A 12440-nucleotide genomic window follows, 5' to 3' on the forward strand; every position below is an offset into this window, starting at 1 on the left:
CACCCAACCATTACTGACTTAGCAATTCCTTGTGAATATGATAATACTGTACTGTAATAATAATAAGCATAGGTGTAAAAGATATCAATATCATATACTGTATTAGGAATAATGTAAATTTGCAAATTTATATTTTTTCAGTTAGGTATTTAAGACTTTTAGAAGTATGCAAACTGTTTATGCACATTATTTGGGTCAAGTATGCAATAAAAAATATATTTGATGAAAAATTTGCCTTAAAGCATTGTTAACTTGTATTAACTTTCTCTACAAGAATACAGAAGTGCTTGTACTGCATGTTAATGTTTATCTTATTGACTTGCTAGGTTTGTGGTTACAGTCGCAAGGCTCTGGACCCTTATGAAAAACCTTCATGGTTGTACTCTGATCAGGTGGTCGAATCTCTTCTGGAATATCAAAAGAATTTTCCAGAAATATTTGAACATTTATCTTCAAATGATGGACAGAAGGACATATTTTATCAAGATCAAGTTTTTGGAGTAAATTAGTAAGTATGGATACCTTGCACTTTTTGTTACATTTATATACATTTGTTGAGCTATGGATACCTTGCATCTCTTAGTAATCTCTCATTTTTATTACGTATATACATCTACTATACGTATATACAACCCCTAGTCAGAGGGCTGAAGAGGGGTTATTGAAATGGTTTGGTCATTTAGAGAGAATGAATCAAAGAAGAACAACATGGAGAGCATATAAATCTGTAGGGGAAGGAAGGCGGGGTAGGGGTCGTCCTTGAAAAGGTTGGAGGGAGGGGGTAAAGGAGGTTTTGTAGGCGAGGGGCTTGGACTTCCAGCAAGCGTGCATGAGAGTGTTAGATAGGAGTGAATGGAGACGAATGGTATTTGGGATCTGACGAGCTGGTGGAGTGTGAGCAGGGTAATATTTAGTGAAGGGATTCAGGGAAACCGGTTATTTTTATATAGCCGGACTTGAGTCCTGGAAATGGGAAGTACAATGCCTGCACTTTAAAGGAGGGGTTTGGGATATCGGCAGTTTGGAGGGATATGTTCAAATTCAAATTCAAAGTTTATTCTCTATAAAGATTACAATGTTGAATTTACAGAATTTGGTTGTTGTGTAGTTTACATGTAGTTAAATAATGATTACAGAGTGTACCACTAGAACGCCTAGCATGGCTAGGCATTTCGGGCAGACTTAGTTTAATTCTTTATTTTAAAATATTACAAATTATGAGGTAAGTTGGTATTATGGCTAAGTGACTAAATACTAGTTTGTGAGTTTAGCAATGTGAATGCTTTTGTTTTGGCACAGTACATAGTTTCAGTATTGGAGTATCATAGGATTCATTATTTTAAGATTGAGATTAATATTTCTGTTTATGGTCAAATGGGTGAGTGAGTGTAAGTGTGAACCACCAGGTGGTATTCGTGTAGTTAGTTGATGGGGTTTATCAGGGAGATAAGATGTTTTCTAATGGTAGTTTTGAAGGTGATGAGTGTGTCTGCAGTTCTAGAGTTCTCAGGTAGGGTGTTCCAGATTTTAGGGCCTTTGACATACATTGAATTTTTGTAAAGGTTTAGTCGGACATGGGGAATGTCGTAGAGATGTTTGTGTCTGGTGTTATGCCTGTGGGTTCTGTCACAACTATCAAGAAAGTGTTTTAGGTCAAGGTTGATATTGGAGTTTAAAGGTCCTGTAGATGTAGATTGCACAGTAGTAAGTGTGGATGTACTGAACAGGGAGTAAGTTTAGATCTATGAAGAGTGGGGGGGTGTGTTGCCAGGGATGGGATTTAGTGATTATTCTTACTGCAGCTTTTTGTTGGGTTATTATTGGCTTTAGGTGTGTTCCTGCAGTTGATCCCCTAGCACAAATAGCATAGGTGAGGTATGTATAAATAAGTGAGTGGTATAGTGTGAGAAGGGCATTTTGCGGCACGTAGTATCGCATCTTGGAGAGGATCCCAACTGTTTTGGATACTTTTTTGGTTATGTGTTGGATATGGGTGCTGAAATTCAGGTTGTTGTCAAGGTATAGGCCTAGGAATTTGCCCTCATTATGTCTGGTAATTAGAGTGTTGTCGATCTTAATGTTAATTTGTGCATCTCCTGCTCTGCTACCAAACATAATATAGTAGGTTTTGTCAGTGTTAAGCGTAAGTTTATTGGCTGTCATCCAAGTCGATATTTTGATCAGCTCCTCGTTAACAATGGTGTTGAGGGTGGCAAGATTAGGGTGAGAGATGACATAAGTCGTGTCGTCAGCAAAGAGAATGGGTTTCAGGTGTTGGGATACGTTTGGAAGATCATTGATGTATACGAGGAAGAGCAGGGGACCAAGGACACTTCCCTGCGGAACTCCAGTATCAAGTGGCCGTGTTGTTGATGCTGTGTCTTTAATGGTAATATACTGATACCTATTAGTAAGGTAAGATTTGAAATAAGCAAGCGCATGGCCTCTTATACCGTAATGGTCAAGTTTGTGGAGTAGGATGTCGTGGTCTACTGTGTCAAAAGCTTTTCTTAGGTCAATAAAAATTCCTAGTGGATATTCCTTATTTTCCAATGCTGTGTAAAGCAGATCTAGCATTTTTATGATTGCATCATTAGTGCTTTTATTTTTCCTAAATCCAAATTGGCAGGGGTTGAGTATGTTTTGTGCTGTTATAAATGAATATAGTCTCCTGTGCACGAGTTTCTCAAAGATTTTGGATAGCAATGGTAAGTTTGATATTGGCCTATAGTTGTTTAAGTCTGTAGGGTCACCACCTTTATGTATTGGTGTAACCCTTGCCATCTTGAGTAGTTTCGGGAAGGTGCTAGTTTCTAGTGACTTGTTAAAAAGTAATGAAATAGCATGTGAAAGGATATGGGCCACTCGCTTGTACAGTAATGGTGGGACATTAGACAGATTCCCTGAGTTGTTTTTAAGTGACTTTATAATCTCGGTGACTTCCGAGGGCTCAGTTGGTGCAAGATAGAAGGAATTTGGGAAATTCCCATCTAGGTAGCCCCCGGCATGGGCATTAGTATGTGGGATTTTATTGGCGAGATTAGATCCTATGGTTGAGAAGAAGTCGTTTATCTTGTTAGCTGTGTCAGTGGGATGTAGTGGTGTTTCATTAGGTTTAGTTAGGACAATATTCTTGTTTTTTTTCAGTTTGTGGGTCCCTAGAATCTGAGAGTGTTTTCCAGGTCTTTTTTATATCTCCTCTAGTGTCTGTGAATCTACTGGAGTAGTATAGTTGTTTGGCTTTCTTCATTACTTTGGTGAGAACTGATGACTAGTGTTTAAGAATATCTTTGTGTATTAAGCCCTGTCTATATTGCTTTTCATATTGTTGTTTCTTGTCAATGGATTTCAGAATGGTGCTGGTTAGCCATGGGCAACCAAGCCGTTTGTTTGTGATCTGTTTCGTTTTTATAGGACAATGTTTGTTGTATAGTCTAAGTAATTTGTTAAGAAAAATGTCTGTCCAGTCATCAATACCATTGGCCTTGGAGAATTCTGTAGGCCAGTCAACAATCTCTAGGTCAGTTGTGAACTTCCTTATTGAGGCCTCGTCATGGAGTCTAAATGAGACTTTGTTGTATTCAAGTGGTGGTTTATTAATGTTTGTCAGGAGGAAGGTAGGGTAGTGGTCTGTAGTGCTATCTGTGATTATCCCTGATTTAAGGGGGGCTAGTATATTGGTCCATATGTGGTCTCTTATGGTTGCACTTGTCTCAGTGTGCCTGGTTGGTTTAGTTATTGTTGGTATGAAAAGTGTGTTGTTCATATTGTTGATGAAATCAGATACAGGCTGATCATCTAGTAAGCCAAGGTTGATGTTGAAGTCTCCAGCTAAGAGAAGGTGGTGCTTATTCATTTGTCTGTTTGTTATTAGTGACTTTAATTTCTCACTGAAATTTGGGATGTTTGTGTGAGGTATCCGGTAAATGGCACCAATTGTTATAGGTGTCTTAGGGTTTTTACAGTAAAATTAGCAAAAATGTATTCCCCATATTCATCACTAAAGCAAGTGGTGCTAATACAAGATAATTGGTTAGAGTAATAGATTGCAATACCACCCCCAACTTGGTTTGGTCTGCAGTTGTGAATTGCTGTGTATCCTGGTAGAGGGTAGATATCTATTGTGTCCTGCTTAAGCCAGGTCTCAGTAAGAATAATGCAGGAGAAGGGTGTCTTTAGTGATTCTTTATACATATATGATTCTAAAATGTTGTATTCTGAGCACCTCTGCAAAAACAGTGATTATGTGTGAGTGAGGTGAAAGTGTTGAATGATGATGAAAGTATTTTCTTTTTGGGGATTTTCTTTCTTTTTGGGTCACCCTGCTTGGTGGGAGACAGCCGACTTGTTTAAAAAAAATATATATATACTTTTGTTGAGCATACACTATTTCAAACTTTTCACTAACACTCTTGAATTAGTTATGTCTTATTCTTGTTTGGACCTCTGTATGGAATCCAAAAAGGGCTTTTGATCCATGGAATTGGAATTAACCCTCCTCTTTCCTTGAATCCTGATTTTCTCCCATTTTTTTGGTGCTCTATTAGCCTTACGGGTTTAGTGTTTCCCCATGATTATACAGAAAACCCTCGATTAACAGACTTTGGATATACAAGACAACGTCCACTTGGTCAGTTGATAAGTAGCTATGGATTGTATAGTAAACATATCAAACTAACAACTCAGTTGATATATAGAAACAATGGACAAAATCTGTTAGTTAGAGAATTGTCAATTACAGGAGGGTCTCCACTTATACAGCAGGTTAGACTCCAGGCTACTACCCTAAAGTGAAAATGCTATAAAGTGAAACATAGCATTTTTCACTTACAAATGCATATGCAAATCTGTTAATATGTTTACACTATCATTTATTAAGTGAGCAGTAGAGCTAGACCTAAAAAATACGTATGTAGTATACACATTACTTACTTGAAAATATTTTCATCCCTAGCCTGTAGTGAGTGGTGAATATATTTATCGTAGGAAGTTTGAATCAATGAAGAATGGGTATAATTGACAACCGCTGCATTAGCGAAATTCTGTAAAGCAAAGCACTGTAAAGCAGGGCCTGTGTGTATTGTTATGATCATGGCTAGGCAGACAGTGCAACATACTGCTAATAAAATGCAGGGTTGCCACGAGTACACTAAGAGATAACGCAGTGAGTGTCCGGGGCCCAAGACTGTTCAGCAGCCTCCCACCATGTATAAGGGATATTACCCAGGCTGCCTTCAAGAGGGAATTAGATACCAACCACCCTCTCCTCCCAATTTGTCCATTATATTTAGCGATTGCCTAGGTAGTAGGTTGGTAAACAGCAGCCACCCAGGGAGGTACTACCATCCTGCCAAGTGAGTGTACAATGAAAGCCTGTAATTGTTTTACATGATGGTAGGATTGCTGGTGTCTTCTGTCTGTCTCATAAACATGCAAGATTTCAGGTACGTCTTGCTACTTCTACTTGCACTTAGTTCACACTACACATACATGTACAAGCATGTATATACACACACCCCTCTGGGTTTTCTTCTATTTTCTTTCTAGTACTTGTTCTTGTTTATTTTCTCTTACCTCCATGGGGAAGTGGAACAGAATTCTTCCTCCATAAGCCATGCGTGTTGTAAGAGGCGACTGAAATGCTGGGAGCAAGGGGCTAGTAAACCCTTCTCCTGTATATATTACTAAATGTAAAGGGAGAAACTTTCATTTTTCCTTTTGTGTCACCCTGCCTCGGTGGGATACGGCCGGTGTGTTGAAAGAAAGAAAGATTTAGTGATTGAAACTTCCGTGCACATGTTGCAAAAGAAATCATTGAGTCAACATCGCAAAAGACTTTGAATTTCAGTGTTTGGTTGTTTGATGAATTTCAGCATTGCATCACTTTTTCTCTTGCACTGGACAGTCTATGAGTAATGTTACTGAGGCTGATCATACGTTAGGCAGTTCACACATTGTGTCATTGTTGACTCTTGACCCCCATATTGGACTTAACTGTTGAATTGTTTGACAATGTACAATGTGCATTGAGGTATCTGTAGAGACAAAAAACATTATCCATGGAGGAAAAGAAGGGAATGTGCGAGAGTATAGTGGTACCAACACTCTTATATAGGTGTGAAGCATGGGTTGTAAATGCAGCAGCAAGGGGAGGCTGGAGGCACTGGAGATGTCATGTCAAAGGGCAGTATGTGGTGTAAATATTATGCAGAGAATTTGTTGTGTGGAAATTAGTAGGGGATGTGGAGTTACTAAAAGTATTAGTCAGAGGGCTGAAGAGGGGTTGTTGAGGTGGTTTGGTCATTTAGAGAAAACTGAGCAAAGTAGAATGACATGGAAAGCATATAAATCTGTAGGGACAGGAAGGCAGAGTAGGGGTCGTCGTCAAAAAGGTTGGAGGGTGGTGGGGGTGGATGAGGGGCTTGGACTTCCAGCAAGCGTGTATGAGCATATTAGATAGGAGTGAATGGAGATGAATGGTTTTTGGGACCTGACAAGTTGTTGGAGTGTGAGCAGAGTAATATTTTGTAAAGGGATTCAGGGAAACTGGTTAGCTGGACATGAGTCCTGGAAATGGGAAGTACAATGCCTGCACTTTAAAGGAGGAGTTTGGGATATTGACAGTTTGGAGGGACATCTAAACTGTCGAAACTGAGTGCCTCTGCAAGGACAGTGATTATGTATGAGTGATGTTGAGAGTGTTGAATGATGAAAGTTTTTCTTTTAGGTTTTTCCTTTCTTTTTGGATCACCCTGCCTAGTGACCATAATGGGGCCCTGTAAGCTTAGTATGGAAGGGAGGGTATCTATCTTGACCCTGGCAAGAGGAGGACCTTGGTTAACAGTAGACAGTAATTATTTAAAAAATCTTTCTGATAGTATTATGCCTTCAAGAATAACACAAGTGATTGAAGTTAATGTGGAAATGTCTGTCCTGTCCTGTCCTACCTGACCTGTCCTGTCCTGTCCTGTCCTACCTGGCCTGACCTGCCTGCCCTGCCCTATTCTGCCACTTTACTTAGGCATAAGCCTATGAAAGGTAGACTTTGCTGCTGGGTGCCAGTGCCTTGGGATATTTCAAGCTAAAGTGTATGTTTACCACCCAGAAAACCCCAGAGTGTTTAAACAACAAAAAGTATCCAAGGGCAGGTTGGATGTTCTGTAGTCTTGGAACAAATTACCATAAAACCATCTATTTTGGGGTTTGAGTTACATTAGTTTTGAGGTAAAATACATCTTCTGGAATGAATTAATATAACTCAGGGGACCATTGTAATTTGTATGGAAAATGATGTAAAATGGTAAAATGTCGGTAATTTGTATTTCATAGATCATTTGTATTGTGGAAACTGTATGGTCTAATGTTACGTTTGTTTGATGCTAATTGTGTATGCTATATTATTAGGTATATATGTTTTCTTTTTTTTTAACGAGTCGGCCGTCTCCCACTGAGGCAGGGTGACCCAAAAAGAAAGAAAATCCTCAAAACAAAAATACTTTCATCATCATTCAACACTTTCACATCACTGATACATAATCACTGTTTTTGCAGGGGCACCCAGATACAACAGCTTAGAAACATATATAAAGATATATAACATATCCCTCCAAACTGCCAATATCCCAAACCCCTTCTTCAAAGTGCAGGCACTGTACTTCCAATTTCCAGTACTCAACTCCTGCTATATATAAATAACTGATTTCCCTGAATCCCTTCACTAAATATTACCCTGCTCACACTCCAACAGCTTATCAGGTCCCAAAAACCATTCTTCTCCACTCACTCCTATCTAACATGCTCACACACTCGTGCTGGAAGTCCAAGCTGCTTGCCCACAAAACCCTGCCTTCCATCCCCTACAGATTTATATGCTCTCCATGTCATTCTACTTTGATCCATTCTCTCTAAATGACCAAACCACCTCAACAACCCCTCTTCAGCCCTCTGGCTAATACTTTTATTAACTCCACACCTTCTCCTAATTTCCACACTCTGAATTTTCTGCATAATATTTACACCACACATTGCCCTTAGGATATCTCCACTGCCTCCAACTGCCTCCTCACTGCAGCATTTACAACCCAAGCTTCACACCCATATAAGAGAGTTGGTATCACTATACATTCATACATTCCCTTCTTTGCCATCCATTGATAATTTTTTTTTTTTTGTCTCCACATATACCTCAATGCACCACTCCATTTTTTCCTTCATCAATTCTATGGTTAACCTCATCCTTCATAAACCCATCTGCTGACATGTCAACTCCCAAATATCTGAAAACATTCGCTTCTTCAATACTCCCTCTCTCCAATGTGATATCCAATTTTTCTTTATCTAAATCGGTGATGTCACCGTGGTTGTTTAATATATTTATAGATGGGGTTGTAAGAGAAGTAAATGCGAGGGTCTTGGCAAGAGGCGTGGAGTTAAAAGATAAAGAATCACACATAAAGTGGGAGTTGTCACAGTTGCTCTTTGCTGATTACATTGTGCTCTTGGGAGATTCTGAAGAGAAGTTGCAGAGATTGGTGGATGAATTTGGTAGGGTGTGCAAAAGAAGAAAATTAAAGGTGAATACAGGAAAGAGTAAGGTTATGAGGATAACAAAAAGATTAGGTGATGAAAGATTGGATATCAGATTGGAGGGAGAGAGTATGGAGGAGGTGAATGTATTCAGATATTTGGGAGTGGACGTGTCAGCGGATGGGTCTATGAAAGATGAGGTGAATCATAGAATTGATGAGGGGAAAAGGGTGAGTGGTGCACTTAGGAGTCTGTGGAGACAAAGAACTTTGTCCTTGGAGGCAAAGAGGGGAATGTATGAGAGTATAGTTTTACCAACGCTTTTATATGGGTGTGAAGCATGGGTGATGAATGTTGCAGTGAGGAGAAGGCTGGAGGCAGTGGAGATGTCATGTCTGAGGGCAATGTGTGGTGTGAATATAATGCAGAGAATTCGTAGTTTGGAAGTTAGGAGGAGGTGCGGGATTACCAAAACTGTTGTCCAGAGGGCTGAGGAAGGGTTGTTGAGGTGGTTCGGACATGTAGAGAGAATGGAGCGAAACAGAATGACTTCAAGAGTGTATCAGTCTGTAGTGGAAGGAAGGCGGGGTAGGGGTCGGCCTAGGAAAGGTTGGAGGGATGGGGTAAAGGAGGTTTTGTGTGTGAGGGGCTTGGACTTCCAGCAGGCATGCGTGAGCGTGTTTGATAGGAGTGAATGGAGACAAATGGTTTTTAATACTTGACGTGCTGTTGGAGTGTGAGCAAAGTAACATTTATGAAGGGATTCAGGGAAACCGGCAGGCCGGACTTGAGTCCTGGAGATGGGAAGTACAGTGCCTGCACTCTGAAGGAGGGGTGTTAATGTTGCAGTTTAAAAACTGTAGCGTAAAGCACCCTTCTGGCAAGACAGTGATGGAGTGAATGATGGTGAAAGTTTTTCTTTTTCGGGCCACCCTGCCTTGGTGGGAATCGGCCAGTGTGATAATAAAAAAAAAAAAATTTGATACCCTCATCACCTTACTCTTATCTGTGTTCACTTTCAACTTTCTACCTTTACACACCCTCCCAGACTCGTCCACTAACCTTTGCAACTTTACTTAGAATCTCCCATAAGCACTTTATCATCAGCAAAAAGTAACTGTGTCAACTCCTATTTTGTATTTGATTCCCCATAATTTAATCTCACCCCTCTCCCAAACACCCTAGCATTTACTTCTTTTACAACCCCATCTATAAATATATTAAACAACCATAGTGACATTACACATCCCTGTCTAAGACCTACTTTTACCGGGAAGTAGCCTCCCTCTCTTCTACACACCCTAACCTGAGCCTCACTATCCTCATAAAAAGTCTTTACAGCATTTAGTAACTTACTACCTATTCCATATACTTGCAACATCTGCCACATTGCTCTTCTATCCACACTATCATATGCCTTTTCTAAATCAATAAATGCAATGAAAACTTCCCTAGCTTTATCTAAATACTGTTCAGATATGTATATGCCTCAATGTAAACACTTGATCTACACATCACCTACCCACTCTAAAGCCTCCTTGCTCTTCCGCAATCCTACCTCTAATTCTTTCAATAATAACCCTACTGTACACTTTTATGTGAAATAAATTATTTTCCCTTGGTTTTTGTATTTTAATATTATATTCTCCCTCTTTTTTTTATTTTTTTTCTGTTTTGGGTAAGTGCCTTTTTCCCACACAAGTGGGAAATAAAATAATACCTGTGATGATATTTGAATTACACAGTACATTGAACCCTTGACATAATGAACTGATAGAAGGGAGTGGTGTTGATTATCCCTTTTGGTGGTTGTCATGTAGAACTATGTCACTGAGGTCAGGGTCCTTCATGTAGTTCTATGTCATGAGCTCAGCTCACTCACATAAGCTGTGAGTGGCAAATTTTCTCCTAGATATGAGGGAATGGGTCTGTGTGGCAAGGGTGTACAGCACAAAAAGTATTCTGCCCAATGCAGTGCATGATGAGAAAAATATAACCGACCATATATATGTACGTACAGTGGACCCTCAACTAATGCCTTTAATCCGTTCCAGAGAGCTAGGCTTTAGCAGAATTAGCCGTTAGCCGAATTAATTTTTCCCATAAAAATAATGGAAATAGAGTTAATCCGTTCCAGACACCCAAAAGTATTAAACAAAATAATTTTTTTTACACGAAATATACATTTCCCTACACAGAAACCAATGGTACAGGCCAAATAAACAACAATTAAATGCCACTTACCTTTATGGTGGAGTTGTTATTGAGTGATGAGCCAGGAGCAGGGGAGATTAAGGTATTCTAGTGTTTGGAAGGAGAATCCCCTTCCATAAAGACTTCAGGTACCAAATCCTTTGCTGGGGTTACCTCCCTTTTTGGTTTTTTAATACCACTAGGATCAGCTTTAGAGTCACTGGACCCCTGTCGGACAAAACATCTGTCCAGAGAGTTCTGTTTCTCACGTCCCCTTAGGATTTCCCTAAAATGGGACACAAGAGTGTCGTTGTATATGTTGCCAATACGGCTTGCAACAGCTGTGTCAGGATAAAATTCATCCGTGAATGCTTGCACCTTTGTAAACATTGTTTACATTTCCTTAATCCTTGATGAAGGCAACTTCCTCCGTCTCTCTTCCACCTGCTCTGAAGCACATTCCTGAGCTGTGATCTGTTGCTGTTGCAACAGATTACAGCTGTGGTTAGTTCTTCATCGTCGTCCTCCACCAACTCTTCCACATTCTCGCCACAAACCTCCAACCCAGTGACACAACCCCAATGACACAATGGATTCCACAACTGGTATAGGCTCCTGAGGGTTAGCCCCAAACCCTTCAAAATCCCTTTCTTGTACACATTGTGGCCACAATTTTTTCCAAGCAGAGTTCAAAGTCCTGCAAGTCACTCCCTCCCAAGCCTTTCCTATAAGGTTTATGCAACTGAGGATACTGAAGTGATCTTTCCAAAACTCTATTAGGGTCAGTTCAGTGTCTGAGGTCACTTCAAAGCACTTTTGAAACATTACTTTTGTGTAGAGTTTTTTGAAGTTTGAAATGACCTGCTGGTCCATGGGCTGGAGGAGAGGAGTTGTATTAGGAGGCAAAAACTTAACTTTGATGAAGCTCAACTCCCCTGCAGTTTTCTCTTGCAAGTTGTGAGGATGAGCAGGAGCATTGTCCATTACCAGGAGGCACTTAAGTAACAACTTATTTTCCAGGAGGTAATTTTTAACAATGGGGCCAAACACACCATAAAACCAGTCCAGGAAAATTTCCCTAGTGACCCATGCCTCACTGTTTGGTCTCCACATCATACACAAATTAGCCTTGACGACACTGTTTTTCTTGAACACACTGGGAGTTTCAGAGTGATACACGAGTAGAGGCTTCACTTTGCAATCCCCACTAGCATTACTACACAACATTAGAGTTAGCCTGTCTTTCATAGGCTTGTGTCCTGGGAGTGTGTTTTCCTCCTGAGTAATGTAGGTCCTGTTTGGCATTTTCTTCCAAAACAGGCCTGTTTCATCACAATTAAACACTTGTTGGGGTTTTAATTTTTCAGTGTCTGTGTACTCCTTAAAGTCCTGCACATATTTATTAGCCGCTTTTTTGTCTGAACTGGCAGCCTCGCCATGCCTTATCACACTGTGTATGCTGCTATGATTCTTAAATATCTCAAACCAACCTTTGCTGGCCTTAAATTCATCAGTATCATCACTATTTGGAGGCATTTTCTTAATGAGATCATCATGCAACTGCCTTGCCTTTTCACATATTATTGACTGAGAAGCACTATCTCCTGATGATTGTTTTTCGTTTATCCACACCAACAACAGTGTCTCCACATCTTCAGTTATTTGCGATCTCCGTTTTGAAAACATACTCGCCCCTTTCACAGCTTCCTTGATTGCCTTTC

At 40.0% G+C, this 12440-nt stretch overlaps 1 protein-coding gene across 2 annotated transcripts in view; it reads left to right on the plus strand.

The window, feature by feature from the left end:
• LOC128699886 (5'-3' exoribonuclease pacman) overlaps positions 1-12440 on the plus strand; it is a 134751-nt gene that overhangs the window by 72310 nt on the left and 50001 nt on the right. For both annotated transcript variants that reach the window (XM_053792704.2, XM_053792703.2), the window contains exon 14: positions 327-508. In XM_053792704.2, coding sequence (XP_053648679.1) covers positions 327-508 — 182 coding nt within the window. The remainder of the gene's footprint in view (positions 1-326; positions 509-12440) is intronic.

Source organism: Cherax quadricarinatus, chromosome 81, assembly GCF_038502225.1.
Source record: "Cherax quadricarinatus isolate ZL_2023a chromosome 81, ASM3850222v1, whole genome shotgun sequence".
NCBI lineage: Eukaryota > Metazoa > Arthropoda > Malacostraca > Decapoda > Parastacidae > Cherax > Cherax quadricarinatus.